Source organism: Zootoca vivipara, chromosome 1 (genome assembly GCF_963506605.1).
Source record: "Zootoca vivipara chromosome 1, rZooViv1.1, whole genome shotgun sequence".
Classification (NCBI taxonomy): Eukaryota; Metazoa; Chordata; class Lepidosauria; order Squamata; family Lacertidae; genus Zootoca; species Zootoca vivipara.
Window position 1 is genome coordinate 122750922 of NC_083276.1, and position 18774 is coordinate 122769695.

The following is an 18774-nucleotide window of genomic DNA, read 5'->3' on the forward strand; positions in this document are numbered from 1 at the left end:
TCTCATAATCAGGAAAGATTCTGAGAATCTATGCTTTCACAATAAGTACCTACACCAGGATATGAGTAAGTGGTAAACTGACATTACTGGGGTTTGGGACAATTGTGTTGTAACCCCAAACCCCGAAACTTACAAAAACATTTAACTATGTTAAATCTAAAGATGTTCTGTAATGATGTCTGAAGGTATAGCCTGGCAAGTACACAAAATGGGTTTATGAAATTCAGACTTACCAGCTAAGGAAAGTAAAATCCCTGAACTTTTCTGCCCGCTGAGCTATGGGAGTCATTGCACTCACAGCCTTCTAGATTATATAGGCTTAAATTTCCATTTTGAATTTTCTTTAGCTATGAATATTTTTTTTTTTAAAAAAAAATCTAAATCCCATGGTTCCTTTTCTAGCAACAATGCCTTCTTATCTCAAATGATTGAACTGCACTTCGAAACATGAACCATTCTGAGGAGAGTTGTTCTGTTGTTTGCCAGTTCTCCAGTAACACACACCCTCCTAAGCTTTTTAAGGTCAGGGCAGAGGTTTGCTAGAAATGTGTGCAAATATTAGCACTGTTTGGATTTTCTTATACCATTCAAGGAAGGACAGAAGCAGGGGAAGGTGAAGGGCATTCTACCTGTGAGAGAAGGAAGCATTTCATTTATGTTTTCATGAACAGCTATTTTCTGTAGGCCAGTACATCCACAATTCTCAAGTGCACAATGAGCCTTGATTACAATCTAACCATTTTAAATATTTTTGTCAATTCAAATAGACAGAGACTGCTTGCAAGTTCATTTCTGTTTTAGGCACCAGCGTAGTATAGATTGGTGAATGGGGGTGGGGGTGGGGCGGTTGTTCTTAGTAAATTCAAAGTAATGCATATTGACCTGAAGGGTTTTTAACCATCTGATTCATCTTCCGGAAAGGGCAAACCTCTCCGAGAGACTACGAAACAGTAGTTCCTGCCACTCTTTCAAAACAGGTCAAGAAATGGCGTTATGTGATCATGTCAACATTACAGTGGTACCTCTACTTACTAAGTTAATGTGTTCCGAACGTACATTCGTAAGTCAAAAAATTTGTAAGTCGAATCCCATAGGAATGCATTGGGAGAAAAAAATCGTAAGTCGAAGCAACCCTATCTAAAAATTCGTAAGTAGAAAAAATCCTATCTAAACTGCATCCAAGATGGCGGACGGAGCTCCGATTGTAAGTAGAAACATTCGTAAGTAGAATTATTCATAAGTAGAGATTCCACTGTATATATTGGCCTCTTAGGTATAAAAGATTGTCTTATCCCAACAAGTGGGCGTTAGCCATCTCCCCCCCCCCCCCCAGCCTCTGGAAACACAGTGCCAATTCTGGACCCGTTATGAATTTACATGTCTGGAGCTTCCTAGACTCTTCCTAAACTTTTAAGAAAATTAAATATATTTTTTTAAAAAAATCTTTTTTGTCTTTCAGGATGACCTCTGTTATCACCAGCTGCCACCTCCACTCCCAGCAGAACCAAGCTTCTAAGTGGAGAGGGTGCAAGGGCTAGTCTTCATTTTTGACCATCACTTTTTCTATGCTGGGCTTCAGGTGAGCAGGAGATTGTTCTCACAGCAGAGACAACTATGAAGAGCTCACACATAGAACACAGCAACACGAAGAGGGAGAAAGCTCTGCGGTTACTCCTAGTCTGAGGTCTGTCCGCCTCGCAGCGAGGACTTGCAGAGCCATAGGTACCACCCAGGCTGGTAGGTCCTAGAAACTTCTGTTTCGGTGGAATGCCTTCCTTCTTAATGATCGTGGGACTAAAAGCAAAACTGTGGCTACCGTGCTCCCCACTGCAACACACGAAAATGGCCTTCAGCATGGGAGATTCTTGCGAGGAATAGGCTCAAACCTTTTAATGTTTCCGAAATTAAATGCTTGTTTGACATGGTGGATTCATGCTTTCAGATATATCATAGAAAAAAGTACTTCATTTTAATAAACATTGTTTAAGAAAACTACTCAGTGAAAATGCAGGCATAGAAAGACACTAGAAACAGTTTACATCTTGGAGATGGTTCGCTGCTAAACGTGAGTGAAGGTTCCTAAGCGAAGGTCCGTCCTTTTAAGGTGCTGACCATCTTGTGTGTGTGTTTTTCCCCCTTTTCTTTTCCAGATCCTCTGTAGTGCTTGTAAGAGTGCTGTACAAAAGAAAAATGTTTGCAGGGAAAATACGAAATATCTGTATTCAACACTATTCCATAAAGTTAGTTAATGGATGAAAAAAGAAAAACCAAAACAAATAAAAATACATTTGAAATAAATGCACATTACACATTATACATGTAGTGAGCCTTACAAAATTATTACTTAATGTGCACAGTCCTGATATTATCTACAGACATGGCACTGTGAAGAAAGATGTGTTTCTTAAAGCAGCTACTTCTTACAGGTTTGTACGAGTGATGCAGTTTTCTGCCAGTCAGATCACAATGTCCCTTTGACTTTGGTACATTCAGTGCAAAAAATAGTTTCGGGAATATCTTACCCTTATAAAAATAAAAGGCATATATATATATTTATTTATATTTATATTTATATATGTATGTATCCCTTGAGAGTGCTTATAGAACCAAACACAAGAACGATATCTATTTAAGCATGGAAAAGTGAAAAGAACTAAAAAAAAAAGGTATTTTGTCCTCTATTTTCTTATTTACAATTTAAGGAAATCAATATCATGATTTTACAAAAATAAACAAAAGTTACTGTGTAAGAGGTTGTTTTTTTTCCTGATATGCTGTGGTAAAGTCTAGTTGTTGTTGTTTTTTTAAAAAGGAACACTTTTCATGCAGTATAAAGCATTAAATCAATCATTTTTCTCTTACAGGAGCTCATCTTTTGCCAAAGACACTATTTGCATATACATTTGTACAACCTACCTAACTGCAAGTCATTCTTGCTGCCAACTTCCTTCATATTAAGCCCCAGAAAATTTGATCTTTACAGTGCACACCATGCAGGCACTCGAAGTCTTAGGTAAAGCAGGTATAGCATATTTTAGTACTGTATTGTATATGACATAAAGTAGTGTACCATTGGGAATTAACTTCTATCATATTAAAAACCACGCACACCAGCATTTCTTCACTTGACTTCCTACTATTTAGCAGTGGGCTGGAAAAAACTTCGTATGCCGTCTTGAACTCTGTTCAAATACTTGGGTGAAATCCATTTTTTGAGATAGGGAAGATTTATGCGGTAGCCCTGATGCTGATCAACACTTGTTGTCCTGTCTCTTTATTCTTAAATTATACCAAACATTAAAGTTTGGAGAAAGAAAGAAAGAAAGAAAGAAAGAAAGAAAGAAAGAAAGAAAGAAAGAAAGAAAGAAAGAAAGGTCAATTGGAGAACTATAGGTATCCCCCTACAGACTTCATCCCTTGCTATGTACTTGTGTGAATGTTTCAGAGCTTGTAAAGGCTCCCCAATCTAGCTTTGCTCACTCAGTCCACCACACAAACTGTATTGTAAAACAAGTTTTCCTCCAGGAAATGCAATGTAGGCATTCACGTAATCTTTGAGGAACGGCCCACGAAAGGTCCAAGATGCTGGGCACTACGGTTTGTGTTTTACTCAAGTCCAAATGTGCTTGTCTCTTCAACGGCCGTCAACAGCTTCTCATACAGCATGGAAAATGATGGGTACGGCGGGAGATCAAGACGATTGAAACACGTATGAGCTCTGGGGAAGAACAAGAGGCAGGGGGGGAAAGTGAGTGGAATTCAGAAATTTACACCAAAAAAAACAGCAGAAAAACTGATAAGAAGAGCTTTCCTCGTCATACCCTGATTTAGTACAGTGGTGCCTCGCTTAACGAATGCCCTGCTTAACAAAATTTCCGCTTAACGAAAGGATTTTTCGAGCGGAGGTTGCCTCGCTAGATGAATTCATTTTATGAAAAATTCGTCTAGCGAATCGCGGTTTCCCATAGGAATGCATTGAAATTCAATTAATGCGTTCCTATGGGCAAAAAAAAAAAAAAAAATTCAATGCATTCCTATGGGATTCGCTAGACGAATTTTTCGTTATAAGAAAAGACCCGTGGAACGAATTAAATTCGACTAGTGAGGCACCACTGTACTTGGTTGTGTGAATTGTTCACACAAACACAGCAAGGATGTGAGGTGCTCAAGAATTACCCAACCTCCAGATGTGGTTGGACTCTAGCTCCTATCGGCCCCAGTTAGCAGAGCTTATAGCAGATGGAGCCCGACATATGCTCTCTACCTCTTCCATAGCTAAAGGAGCCTTCACGTATCCATATATTTCCCCATTCAGCAGAGTTCCTACATCACTGAAGCATCCCAAAGCCGCCAAGTTCAAAGGAATCACACAAGGCACTGGCCACGATATATAAGAAGCCAACTACACGTGATGTGGTCCAGCCATAGTTCCTGGCCGTGTGTCTGCTCCATCCTCACCTTCCAGAGCAGTGGGAGAGCCTAGCAAAAGTGGCATGGAGGGAGCCGAATTACACGTATGTGCACCCCTCCTCTATCCTCCTTATCTGGGGCGACACATCCCATTTCCCCACTTGAGGTGAAATGGGAACGCCGCCCTGCCCTGCCGCCTCCACCAAGGGGCAGAGAAGTGACACCAGCGTCAGCGCTGATTTTGGGGGTGAGACCTCACACAATTTTGGCGAGATCTTGCCACAAATCTGTGCCAGTAACACTTCTTCACCAGCAGCAGAGGTAGTGGGACAGCCACGGGAGCACTGCCTCAAGGCCTTCCGGTGGCCTCCCTTCGCCTCATGGCGCTATGCCGGCCCTATCCTCTGCACTCTTATTAATACAGACATCTTCTGCTGGTCCAGCTCCAATACTGGAAGTGGGGGGCAAGGGAGTGCTAAAAAAGGATGCAGTGCAAGGAAGGGAAAGGCCTCTGTTCCTCTCACCAGTACAGCTATTTTAAAAAAGCAGGTGTCTTAGATGTGAACGGTACAGACATGTGAACAGCAATGGCTGCCCTCACCACGTCAAGTGTGACCCTACTTCACCCCAGAAACCTACGAGGATGAGTATAATCCTGGTACGCTTCAGCAGGTCAGATCTTAAGGAAATATTTGCTGCCTGAGAGAGCTGGGACCACGAGAGCGCAAAAGGCCATATTTTAAACAGTAATAGCGAAGAGCCAGTTGACACCCAGTGCCGCTTCCTGTCTCTTAATAACAGGCAGCCTAAGCAAGCACTCTGCTGTGTTTGCAACGGAAAGCCTTTGAAGCAGGTACAGCCCAGGGCTGAAGGAGCCAGGGAACTTATAAAAACAAATCACTTTTCATTCAGCTCAGAACTGAGGTTGAGACGGTCACTTGGTTTAGAGGGGGATCAAGGCGCCGTTCCTTGAAAGTTTTGCTGTGTGTGTGTGTGTTGTTATCTCACACTTTGTTTAAACAAACTCTCGCACACTTACAAATACCTCTAAATCACACTGAGGTTGTGGCCCAGTGTCAGCAAAGCAGGAGCGCTCGGCATTAAAAAGCCCCGATTTGCTGCCAGGAAAACTTCCCCCGCATACACGGGGGTTGCTAAAATTATTTGTTTTGTAGCGTACACTGCGCGAAGGTCAAGTTCTTTCACTGCAGCCGTTCTCACTGAAACTGTGGCATAGATAGGTACCTGCTATTTCTACTCCCACCAGCGGAGAGCTCGGGCTGAGAGATAATGGTTTGCTTAAGGTTGCCTGCTGCTAGTACCGTGTTTCCCCCTTTTTAAGACACCGTCTTATTACTTTTTTTTCTCAAAAAACCACAGGGTGGCTTATTTTTGGTGGGATGTCTTACTGGTATTTTTATTACGAGTCTGAGGGAAGGGAGGTGTGCAGCCCTCTCTCCCCGGCCCTGGGATGTTCGCGAAGGGCTGCTCTCTCTCTCCTCCAAGGTGGGGACTCACTTAATAGCAATCTGCTACACTGGAGCTTCTTAAATCTAAACCAGTATAATGGAATCTATCTGTGTGATACAGTCCTAGCAGTAGCCTATACGTAAAAGCAAATAAGAATCTCTACCAGCCAGCTGCCCAAGACTTAAGTCTGATGTTCCAACAATGTAGCACTTTGTAGTCACTGATAGCAAAGAAGCTACCTGCTGAGAACAAAGAAGCCAGCTAAGCAGCAATTAAGATTGCTGACTTGGTAAATGGTAGCAATTGAGAAGCAATTGAGCCAGCGAGGTGAGGAAGCACGTGTTGTTAGGACCGGCAGTTTAACTTTTGTGTAGAGCAGCGTTTAGCAGCTCCGTTTAGCAGCTCGCAAACAGCGAAGGAAAAAGTCCTTAATAAATAAAAAAAAGTCCCCAAGGCAAGGACTGCGATCCAAACTACTTACAAATCCTTAAAGGGGCAGCTCCACAGACAACCAAGCAGCATAAGGTAGAAAGAAAACTGCAGCAGGCTTTTTAAAAGGCTGCCTTATGCCTTCGGTAAAAGCAAGGAGACAACAATCAGACAACCCGTTAAGAGGAAATCAACGTGCATTGAATGGAAAGGTGGGGGGAAGCGAGAGGTGGGCTGTGTGTGTGTGTGAGAGAGAGAGAGAGAGAGAAAGAGAGAGAGAGAGAGAGAGAGAGAGAGAGAGAGAGAGAGAGAGACCCAGGGGGGGGGGAGAGAGAGACAGACGCGCGCACGGAGGTCTCTCCCTAAAAGGGAAAACAGCCTTTGCATTCTTCAATCGCCCCTCTTTTCTTCCTCGTGCCTTCATCTCCTCCCCACCCCACTTTTCTCCCCTTCACCAAGTAGAGCTTACACAGCTTGGCTAAAAAAATATTTTTGGATCCTTTTATTTAAAAAAATGCTCTCAGAAACGGGAAAGGGAAATCACGAGGCTTTGGCAGCCAGCAGCTACGGCTGTTCGGTGCATTTTTACAAGCTTTTAAAGGAAATACGTGTCTGTGGAACGACAGCAAAATGGGGAGAGATTTTTAGGGGGGGGAGTTGGCTGGCGGGAGGGGGGTTATTGCTAGTGGGTGAAGGGTCTATCAGTATGTCTTATTTTCGGGGTATGGCTTGTATCGCGCAATTGCTTAGAAATCCTGCTATGGCTTATATTATGCCTACGTCTTAAAAAGGGGGAAAGACGGTACTACCGAGGATATTCATGGCATTGCTGGGTTACCAGAGGTGAGCTTGCTACCTCTTCCCACACATTCTTTCACTGTGTGGAATAGAAAGCTCCATTAGCCAAGGATGGGATCGCCTGGCAGCACCGGCCTGTTTGGGCCTTTTGACGACGATGCAGGGGAACAGCATTTAACTATTTATTATTTAGCAAACATTATGCACCTCTTACTAAAAGACCTGTAAGTGGTCTACAGAATGTTGCCTCTCTATACCCACCAGTGTATACAAGAAGCCAGAAAAACCACAACAGATCGTTCTCATCCAAATATCCTGAAATCTTTATATTTGCTCTAAAAGCAGCACTTTCCCCCATTTGGTGTTGCCCATATTGGGTGAATTTGATGGAAAGAGGTCCCCTAAGTGCTTGGATACATCAACATTTAGAATCTCTTTCAGAATTACAAAATCATTACAAAATCATACAAAGTTTTGGTCTTGGTTGGGCAGAGTATCAAACAGTGTAATTAATATACTGCCAAAAATCTTTGGGTGTGTGTGTGTGTTTTAATTGTTTCTGATAACATACAGTTGAGAGTAGATGCTTTAACTAAGGCATCCCCAAACTGCGGCCCTCCACATGTTTTGGCCTACAACTCCCATGATCCCTAGCTAACAGGACCAGTGGTCGGGGAAGATGGGAATTGTAGTCCAAAACATCTGGAGGGCCGATGTTTGGGGATGCCTGCTTTAACTCTTAAATGATCACCAAATATCATTTTGATTTTTTAAAAACAAATAAACATTCGAGAGTTTCAGCTAGAGTGCTTTACTATAAAAAAAAGGGCATTGGAATGACAAATATCACTCAATACTGTTATTATGCAGCCAATATCTGTGCTTCTACTCTCCTTTGTCTCATTGGCCTGTACTCTATTTTAACCATAGTGGCTGTGATGACCCACATAGTTTTGTTTACAAGCTTCTGTGACATCATGATGTCAGGTGCAGAACCTTGGCTGTTGCAGGTTGCCACAACTAATAAGAGTAAATTGGAATGTGGGTGATTAAGTAAAAGAACAAAGAGAGAAAAGGTGGAGGAAGCTGAGAAGAATTGCATCAAAGCAAAGCAGAGGTGCTTACACTGAGTTCAGAAAATTGCTGAAGATGGGGGGGCACATTCTGAGAATAAAAGAACAAAAACTAGTTTCAGTTTTGCTCTAAGCAGAACTGAGGCACAGAACGTTTCTTGAGGCAGCTCCCATGCAATCTGTTCATTGGCTTCTAAAGAGGTATTCCTATAATTCTAAAAGTTGATGATAGAAATAACTCGGCTTATCAGTTAAGACAGCATGGTTTTCCCATGGAAACCCGAATTATTAAATACCAAGTGGATTTATGTTTTAGGAAACTCAAGTGTTACTTTACCTGGGCAAAGCAGTGATCTTCCCCCATTTTTCTACACAGAATCTTCTCGGTCCATTGCTCCCCCTCAGAGAAGCAAAACCTTCATAAGGTATACTAGATGTGCCTGTAACAAACTGAAATCCAAAGCAATACACCATAAATGATTATTGTGGAAAATAAGAAAAAGTTTGATCTACTGTACGTTTGGGGCTGCCTGTCCTAACTTTGAATATGTATCAATAGGCAAGTGCAAATGTGAAACGGAATTTGTTGGTATGTGAAGAAAAAAAGCAAATTCCACTTCACATTTGCAATTACCTATTGATACATATTCAAAGATAGGAAAAAAGCCAGTAAGGTGACAAACGCAGTGGGACTGACATACTATAAACTTGCTTAGCATTCAGCTGTTCACTTCTTGGAGCCAGCGTTTGTAAGAAGGGAGGAGGAATCAGCACAGGGCGCGTTTTGACTATACAAGAAGCACCCAGTGCTTCAGATGGACCTGTAATTAGTTCCAGGGGGCTTCTGATTTGGGTTTCTCGAGTAGTTTCCTCCATGCCACAAAGAAAATGCAAAAGCAACCGTTATGGCAAAGAGGAGAGAAATCTCCTGCAGGCATATCCAAGCCTTTTGATGAAGGTAAACAGCTGTTTCCATGAGTCTGCCTAGCCAAGGTAAAGGTAAAGGTATCCCTGACCATTAGGCCCAGTCATGACCGACTCTGGGGTTGCGGCACTCATCTCGCGTTATTGGCCGAGGGAGCCGGCATACAGCTTCCAGGTCATGTGGCCAGCATGATAAAGCCGCTTCTGGCGAACCAGAGCAGCACACAGAAATGCCATTTACCTTCCTGCTGTAGTGGTACCTATTTATCTACTTGCACTCTGACGTGCTTTCGAACTGCTAGGTTGGCAGGAGCTGGGACCGAGCAACGGGAGCTCACCCCATCGCAGCGATTCGAACTGCTGACCTTCTGATTGGCAAGCCCTAGGCTCAGTGGTTTAACCCACAGTGGTACTGCTTTTGTAGGGTGCATACATTATCATCTTAGCAATGAATCAGGAAGGGAAATTTTGATTGCCTGATTTTATTTCATTGAGCAAACAGTCCAAACCCCATGAACTGAACTCAGCATTAATTTACTTGCTTGTGTTTTCTTGTTTGTTCATTGTGCAGATGCAGAGACAGCATGTTTGGAGTATTATTGAGTTCAGCTTTGATCTTCTGCATAAACTTAAAGTTCCAATGAAATTTTAGGCTATCAATTTTATCACGATAGCATAGCGGCCGTCCCACGTAAGTAACCCTAACCCTACAGCAAGGCTGCCCATACAAAACTGCTTTGCCACAATCAGCTTCCATGTTGCATCATTTGTAAAGCACAGACCATGCGGCTGATCATGTGACTATTTCCCATGTCCATGACAGTAGTTACAATGGAGGTTTGGCCTGATTCAAGTAACCCACATGGCTGGTGACCTTCTGGCTTACCAGGGTAACATGGGAAGTGACTACAGGAAGGCAGCTCGCCATGTCACTAAGGTAACTTGCAAATTTAAGCACAAACAACACATAAGGGAGGAAAACATACAACGATTACTACGACAGTTTAATGTCCACCTGCTGCCAACAATGAATTCCACTAATGCTATGACTCCAGTCTCTTAAGGCCTAATGAAAAGGAGGGGAACTGCCGAGACTCAGTGCAGCCCCTTGGCTAATTTCATGCGCCCCCTGGGCATTTCTGGGGACTCTCCATCATTGAGGTGGTGGGTAAAGTTGGTGCTCCAGGCCACTGTTAAATAAAAGAAAGTGGCCCCAGAGGTGCTTGAGAAGGAAGCGAGGTGGTTCCTGGATGAGGAAGTTGGCTCTGGAGTGGCTGTGGCCTGCCAACAGGGGAAGAGAAGTGGGAGATATGGAAGAAGAGGAGATTGAGAAGCCTAGTTCACTGTTGGTAGAAAATATATGTTAAACGGCCATAGCAGTAGTTGAAGAAGCCTTATTCTTCCCTTATGTTGCTCCAGTATGCATTAGGAGCTCTGGTGAATTTCCTTACTCCTTCTCTTTTCTGGGTTGGGGAATTCTGTTTGATGTTCTCCTTGCAGACATTTCTCTGTTTACATTTAGTCATTCCTTAATCACTTTTCAAAAACCCACAGCTAAGCAGAACACCCATATGTTTTCTACTACCGTAGCAGCAACTCCAGTGAGCAGCATTTGAGGGAGAGACATTGACCAAAGCTTCTATCCAAGTCACAGAGATCACTCCACTCCTAACAGCTGTTAAGTGCAGGAAATGCCACTGCGAGTGCATCACTAATTTGCTCCTTCTGCTGGAACCTGATTCTCAAAATTCTAAACCGGAAGACGAAACACCCTAGAACAGTGATGGGCAACCTTTTGAGCTTGGTGTGTCAAAATTCGCCTAAAAACCAAGCATAACTTGGGTGGTGTGTCACTTCGAGAGAGAAAAACATAATTTTGCAATATTTATAGTTTAAATAACAAAAATGTATAATTGTAATATATAACTGTATTTAATAAACCAAAAACTAATTATTTAACCAAACTAAACCAAAAACCCCTTATTTATCACAAAGTGCCCAGAGTTGTTGAGCTTTTTGGGGAGAGCTGCTGACCAAAGTTTTGGAGCTTTCTGGGGGGGGGGCGCAAAAGTTGCTTAGCTTTTGGGGGGGGTGCCCCAAAGCTGCTACGCTTTTTTGGGGGAAAAGAGAACAGAAATAAATGATGAATAATAACTTCGCTGGAACTAACACGCAGCACTGATATAGTCTGCCAAAGCGCCCCAAAAAAGCACAGAAAGGGTTAAAAAGCGCCAAATAAAAACAGCACAAAAAGGGTTAAAAAACGAACCTGTTGCACTCAATTAGAAACATCCACTGGTTCAGCAAATTGAAAAACAGACCAATCGCTGAACACAATCTCTGGCTACCAGGAACAACAACAACAACAAAAGGATCTGAGGAGGAGCGGGATAACAAATGGGACGACGACAACAACAACAACAACAACAACAACGCATGCCAGCAGTGAGGGCTCTGCGTGTCACATCTGACACGCGTGTCATAGGTTCGCCATCACTGCCCTAGAACTATAATTTCATTTATTAACCGGGGGGAGGGGGGAATCTAGAGGCAGGTGAGTGAACTATTAAGCATTGAAGGAGGGGTTTTTTGTTAGTTTCGTCAACCTAGATTGGACAGTTTGACATAACAATTGATCTCTTACCTGTAATAGCCTGAGTCGCTGTTCATTGTTGAATCTTTCTACAGCAGCCCAGAACCACCGAATTACGATATGATTGTCGTGATATCCTGTTTGATGAGAATGAAGAGCAAAGCATTTGGGGTCATTTTACAAGAGAAGAAAAAAGAAAAGTGATATACTGAACATTAACGGGGTTCTAAGTTTAGGCCTCCAAAATCAGCCTACATAGAAAAGATGCCCACTATTATCTTAATTCCAACCTCACCGCCATGGGAAAATTAATATTTTCAGGGATTATTAAGGTTGTTTAATCAATTGAGGAAAAGCCTACACAAAAAAGGTAAAGGCAAAGGACCCCTGGATGGTTAAGTCTAGTCAAAGGCGACTATGGGGTTGCGGTGCTCATCTTGCTTTCAGGCCGAGGGAGCCGGTGTTTGTCCACAGACAGCTTTCCAGGTCATGTGGCCAGCATGACTAAACCGCTTCTGGTGCAATGGGACACTGTGACGGAAGCCAGAGCACACAGAAATGCCGTTTACCTTCCCGCCACAGCGGTACCTATCTATTTACACAAAGCACCAGATGATGACAAAGTAGTATTCACTTGGTTTGGGCACAATTATCGCATTCGTCTCAAAACTGATTATCTATTCTTATTGAAGACTCCAGTCTATTTATCCAAATAAAAATGCACATGACAATGTTACCAAGTCTGAAAATTCTGAATATATTTGGCAACAGCAAAAGGGAAAGGATTGGGTTTCTGCTTCTGAAGATTTTTCAGGGGACAAGCACCAGCTTTTACACTTGCTTTAGGCACACACATTTTAAACTTGAGTACAGTCATACCTCTAGATACGAATGCTGCGTGTTGTGTACAACATGGGTTACGAACGCGCCGAACCCGGAAGTAACGGAACAGGTTACTTCTGTGTTCGGCAATTTGCGCATGCACAGATGCACTGAATGACATCACACGCATGCGCAGATTCGGCGCTTCAGGTTGAGTACTGCTCTGGTTGCGTACAGGGCTCTGGAGCGGATCCCGTTCGCATCCAGAGGTACCACTGTATCTGAAAACATGAAACTTAGAACTTTAGTGGACGTATCTGTAATCCTAGAGTCTGTCTTCCACTTGTTGATGGATTCCCACTCCCATCAACCCTAGCAACTATGGAAATGGTCAGGGATGATGGGAGTTGTAGTCTAGCAACATCTAGAGAGCCACAGGTTACCAGTTCCTGACCTTGAAAATAAAGAGATTTGAGAAGACTGAAAGGAGAGACTGGTGTAACAAACACAAGCATGGTAGATACACCAGGTGTGCAGAAGAGGAAAGTCGAGTTGTGAGACAGTACAGGTAAGAAACATTTATAGGTATTATGGTGCCAGGCTGAATGGGAGGCATAACAAAGGATTAAAGGTGAAGGAATGAAACATATGTCAGTTTTCTTCTTCAAAATTTCAAGGGGGTGGGTCTGCTCTAATGGCGAAGGCATATTGGCATCCATATATTTTGCTCATATTCTGGATTCTAGTTGTGCGTGAAATGTGGGATGATGGGAAGAGCATGGGAAACAATAAATAAATGAAGATGGGGAAAGCAGGGGCAAAAAGGAAGAATAATTCTGCTGAGAAGCAGAAGAGAAGGAAATGAAACTGCTGTAAACAGCATGGGGCAACACAAATGAAGGTGAAATCTTTCTGGGATTACGTACCAAAGCAAAGTCATACCAGATCCATTTTTTGAATGGACAGCTATATCTGACAACCCATTTTTACATGAAATGGTTCAAGGGTTTAATACTTTATTAAAGTGGCATAGAAGAGGCATTAATGGTGGACGTATTACAAGAAATCGGAAAACGTTTTGAACGTATCTGATATATAATGGAGCAATCCTAAGTATGGAAGCCAGTGTATAGTAGCACTTTAAATCCTAGCTGTACATATGAATGCATCAACACTTTTAATAAATTTATTTTCATTTGAGTTCTAAACCAATGTGTGAGTCTTCAGTTGCACATGCTGATTTCTATCGAGGAGATAATCCCAATGGTTCCCCCCCCTAAGATACTTTAAATCATTTTCAAAAGTGCCAGGAATGAACTCCAAATGTCAAAACTTAAAAGATATCTGCCATAGAAAAAGAAAAAATCTGAAGATGAAGGCTTCTCATCTTTCACTGGAGAGCCCTAACCTCTTCCAACTCTTGCCATCTTTACCATCTGTAAGAAATTAACACTGAGCATACCTTTATATATCCAGATTAACCTAGCTGGTCTCACCAGCTGCGCTGTTTTGAATTTTTACCTCTTTTATCAGATGAAATGCCCACCCCATTCCTAAAGCTAAGTGGGGGGAAATTCAAGCCCTCTGAAGTAAAGCTTAAAGTGTGAGCACCAGCTTTCTAAAATTACACTGCAACAGATGAAGGCCTGAAATTAAATTAGAATAGTTTATTGGACTCTTAAAAAAAGAAGCAGCAGCAGCAGCTTTACCTCTCCTGGTTTATACAGACTGTGACCACCCACCCAGACTAACTGTAATCTAACTATGTACATATGTATATTTTAATAGGTGTCACCTCCTCTGTATTCGGTGTTGTTTCTCCAGTCACTTAAGTCGATTTCTGCCGTGCCAGCAATAACCAGCTCCAATTCTCTTGCATCAAATACAGACACCAGCCTTGCATCCACAACCTAGGAAAGAAAATAAACATAGCCAAATTATATGTGCTGTTGTTTCTTTTTATTTTCTGCCCATTACTGTACATGGTAAGTTGCTTAACAAATCAAGGCATTTGTCCACCAAAGCTCAGGACAGTGGTACCTTGGTTCTCAAACTTAATCTGTTCCGGGAGTCTGTTTGACTCCCGGAACCGATCGAAAACCAAGGTGCGGTTTCCAATTGGCTGCAGGAGCTTCCTGTCAAGCGGAAGCCCTGTCGGATGTTCGGCTTCTGAAAAATGTTCGCGAACCAGAGCACTTCCGGGTTTGCGGCGTCCGGGAACCTCAGAGTAGATCAAAAGTCTACGTAATAACCCCAGTATTCTAAACATACATTGAAATGTTGTGTCCAGACTAAATGACTGGCTCCTCAACTCATGCATTAGTTGCTGACTGCTAGCAGCACGAATAGTGATCATTACATTTTCCAGTTCCTTACAAAAGGTAGCTGTGAGGGACAGGGGATATCGCGAAGTCCCTCCCCTCCTGAGTTCAAGCCCGTCCCCGAGCAAAGGGGAAAGCAGGGAGAGTTCCGATTCCAGTGGGGAAGCAGGAAGTCGTGTCCGAGGCTCAGGCAAGGTAGAGGAGCCAGGGTCCCAGGTGGGACAGGAAGGGGCAAGCAAGGGGGGAAGACCCATCCCTCCAACTCCAGAATTACGCAGGAAGAGGAGGGGCAAGAGGATGGGTCTGCCAAAGCTTTTGTGTTGGAGAAAGACGCGCCAAAAGCCATTAGGAGGTTCTGAAACCGACTGACAACATCGCTCCGTGTAAATAGCAATGACTTGAGCACTGTAAATACGCAGCACCAATAAAAGAATAAAATGCAGAGCTGCGTAGCGTCGTTACTCTGAAGTAGTCCATTCCGGCCACTGTGACAGCAACCTCCTAATCATTTTTGGGCTACTTCGGAGTTGCCGGGATGAGCGTGTCCGAGGCGGAGAAGTGGCGGCAGATCGCTGAGCAAGCCCAGCTAGAACTGCAACAGCTGTCGCTGCAGGCGCAGGGAGAATTGAAGGCAGCTAAAGAGGAGACTAAGAAGGTCCAGGACGACCGGCTACAACTTGCGGAACAGGTGAGAGAGCTCCAGGAAAAAGAGCAGCATTTAAGGGCGGTGGCGGTAGACCTCCAAAACAAGCTGGATGCAGAGAAAAACAAGGCGGGAGGGGCTCCCCAAGTCCAAGTGCTGCCAGGAAGGAGAGCAGGGACCCTTGTAAGCAAGTTCAATGGAGACCCGAAGGAGTTTCAGGGCTTTGAGACTGAGATCGTGTATGCTCTTGAGCTGCACCAGAATGAGTTCCCCGATGATGAGCACAGAGTAGCGTTTATTGTGGAACATCTCACCGGAGCAGCCAGGGAGTGGCTAAGACCATTAATCGCAACCAAGAATCCTTGCATGAAAAATGTCCAACAATTTCTAGAAGGTTTGAGGACGATGTATTCGTCCGATAGTCATTTGGACCAGACTAAGGAGGAACTGCATAATTTACGCCAAGGAAATATGACAGTTCGCGCATATTGGGCGAAATTCACCATGCTGGTGCACAGACTGGGGTGGGTTTTGGATTCGCCTCCCATGCAAGCTGCGTTTTACTTGGGTTTGAGCGAGGAGGTGAAGGATGAACTCTCGAGAGGTCCAAAGCCCAGTACTATGGATCAGCTGAGCAAAGCAGCTCTGGCGGTGGGGGTGAGGCAGGAATCCCGGTGGAACGACAAGCAAGCGACGCGCGCAAAGCGGGCTTGGTTCCCACGGTCGCAGGAGAAGCCACTCCCTCAACAACCCTTTCAGGCCACGCCTGGAGCCAGCCAGGACCAGGAGCCCATGCAGATTGATAGCGCGCGCGCGCGGGCTTTTCAAACCCCAGCGGCGCCAAGACGCAAGGAGGGAAGGGGCGGGAATTGCTTTCTCTGCAACTCACCCCAGCATCTCGTCAGAGACTGCCCACATCGCAGGGAGTGGCAAGGAAAGGCGGGAACGGTGGTGCCCTCCCCCACTGACGCAGCACCACAGCAGGGAAACGGGAAAGCCTGGCTGCAGGAGACAAGGGGCAGCAGCCAGGCACAGTCAGCAGACAACAGCCCCAGCCCGCCCACCCGCACAGAGAGGTGCAGAGCCAGCCCACCCCTCCCAGAGCAGGAGTGGTTCTAGAAGTGACGCTAACGCTCCCAAATGGCTATCCCCTGACGGTCCTCGCCTTAATTGACAGTGGGGCGTCCGCCAACTTCTTCTCGAGAAGCTTTGCAGAAGAGCACCAAATCCAGCTTTTGCAGTTGGATTTTCCTCTGCACGTAGCAACCATTGACGGCAGGGAGCTGCTGGGCGGGGCCATCACACATCAAACCCCCCCCATGAGAATGACGGTGGGAAGGCACTCAGAGACACTGGCGTTCAACGTCACCACCATCTCAGACCCCCCCATCGTCTTGGGCATGAGCTGGCTGGCGCGCCACGACCCCTCCATCAGTTGGCACCAGAGGTGCATCACGTTTGGGTCAGACTTTTGTCTGGAACATTGCATGCAGCACCAACCAGGGGAGGGGCCTCCGATAGCCACGGTGGCCACCATGCATATCAAAGGGGGTGAGGCAATACCCAAGCAGTACTGGGACCTGCAGGAGGTCTTCAGCGAAGCGGAGTCCGACCACCTACCCCCGCACAGGCCTTTTGACTGCCAGATCAACCTGGTGCCAGGGGCGACGATACCCCCAGCCAAGCTGTACGCCATGTCAGACCAGGAGCTGGAGGATCTGCGCGCTTTCATCGACAAGAACCTCAAGCGGGGGTTCATAAGGGAAAGCAAGGCAGCAGGGGGCAGCCCGGTCTTCTGGGTGGACAAGAAAGACACACAACAGCGCCGTCTTGTGGTGGACTTTAGACGGCTGAATTCGGTGACAGAGCCCGTGGCTTTCCCCATGCCCAGAGTGGATGATCTCCTGACAGCGGCACGCAGGGGCAAGATTTTCACCAAGCTGGACCTAAGGGGGGCGTACAACTTGATCAGGATCCGGGAAGGAGATGAATGGAAAACCACGATGTTCACGCCTCTGGGCTCTTTTGAATATCTGGTGATGCCCTTCGGTTTGCAAGGGGGCTCAGCATGCTTCCAGGCCTTCATGCACCACGTCCTGGGGTCCCTCCTCTTCAGGAAATGCTTGGTCTTCCTAGATGACATCCTTATCTACTCGAATGACCCAGTGCAGCATGTGAAAGATGTCAGAGAGGTGTTGCAACGCCTGAAGGAGCACCACCTGTATGTGAAGCTGGAGAAGTGCAAGTTTCACACCAAAGAGGTGGACTTCCTGGGCTACAAGCTGTCAGACAAGGGGCTGGCGATGGACAAGGACAAGGTGCAGGCCATCCTGGACTGGCACAGCCCCAGGACGCGCAAAGATGCCCAACGCCTACTAGGCTTCGCTAACTTCTACAGGAAGTTCATCAAGAACTTCTCTCGCGTTACGGCTCCCATCACGGACTGCCTGAGAGGCAAGCAGAAGTTCAAGTGGACACCAGAGGCGCAAGCAGCGTTCGAAAGCCTCAAGAGAGTGTTCGCCTCAGACCAAAACCTGTTCCATGTGGTGCAGGACGCGCCCCTACGCATTGAGACAGATGCTTCTGAAAAAGCTGTGGGCGCAATTTTGTTGCAACTGGACGCCAACAGGGAGTGGAGACCCTGTGCCTTCTTCTCCAGGAAGTTGACCCAGCCTGAACGCAACTACACAGTGTTTGATAGGGAACTTCTTGCGATCTACGCTGCGTTCCAGCACTGGCGACACTTCCTGGTGGGCGCGAAGCACCCCATCCAGGTGTGCACAGACCACAAGAACCTGGAGTTCTGGAGAACTGCCAGGGTGCTCAACCAGCGGCAGATACGGTGGGCAGAGTTCTTCTCGAACTTCAACTTCTCCATCCACTACATCCCGGGGGAGCAGAATGTCAGGGCGGATGCCCTCTCCCGCAAGCCAGAGTACATGGAGGAGGAGGCGCCACCAGCCCCAAGGCACATTTTCCCCCCGTCGGCATGGTCCTGCGGAGCAGCTGTGGTGAGCGAGGCAGAACTCACAGCACTGACGGCAGCGGATGAATTTGCCAACCGCATCTTCAGAGAACTGAGAGGGGGGAGGGAGCAGGCAAAAGACTTTGCAGAACGCAGAGGGCTGCTTTTCTACAAGGGTGCGCTGTACCTACCCACCACCCAGCTTCGACGTACGGTCCTCAAGCAGATGCACGACAACCCTACAGCGGGGCATTTTGGAAGGGACAAAACCGCTCACCTAGTCATGAGACACTTCTGGTGGCCAGGGGTGCGGGAAGATGTTCGAG

The 18774-nt window shown here is 45.4% G+C and overlaps 1 protein-coding gene across 1 annotated transcript in view; it reads right to left on the reverse strand.

Annotated features, from left to right (window-relative positions):
• Positions 1–1338: 1338 nt before the first annotated feature.
• Positions 1339–18774, reverse strand: part of HECW2 (HECT, C2 and WW domain containing E3 ubiquitin protein ligase 2) — a 189295-nt gene continuing 171859 nt past the window's right edge. The window contains exons 26-29 of the mRNA XM_060273161.1: positions 14315–14429; positions 11749–11834; positions 8518–8630; positions 1339–3718 (exon numbers count right to left, since the gene is read on the reverse strand). Coding sequence (XP_060129144.1) covers positions 3607–3718; positions 8518–8630; positions 11749–11834; positions 14315–14429 — 426 coding nt within the window. The 3' untranslated portion in view covers positions 1339–3606. The remainder of the gene's footprint in view (positions 3719–8517; positions 8631–11748; positions 11835–14314; positions 14430–18774) is intronic.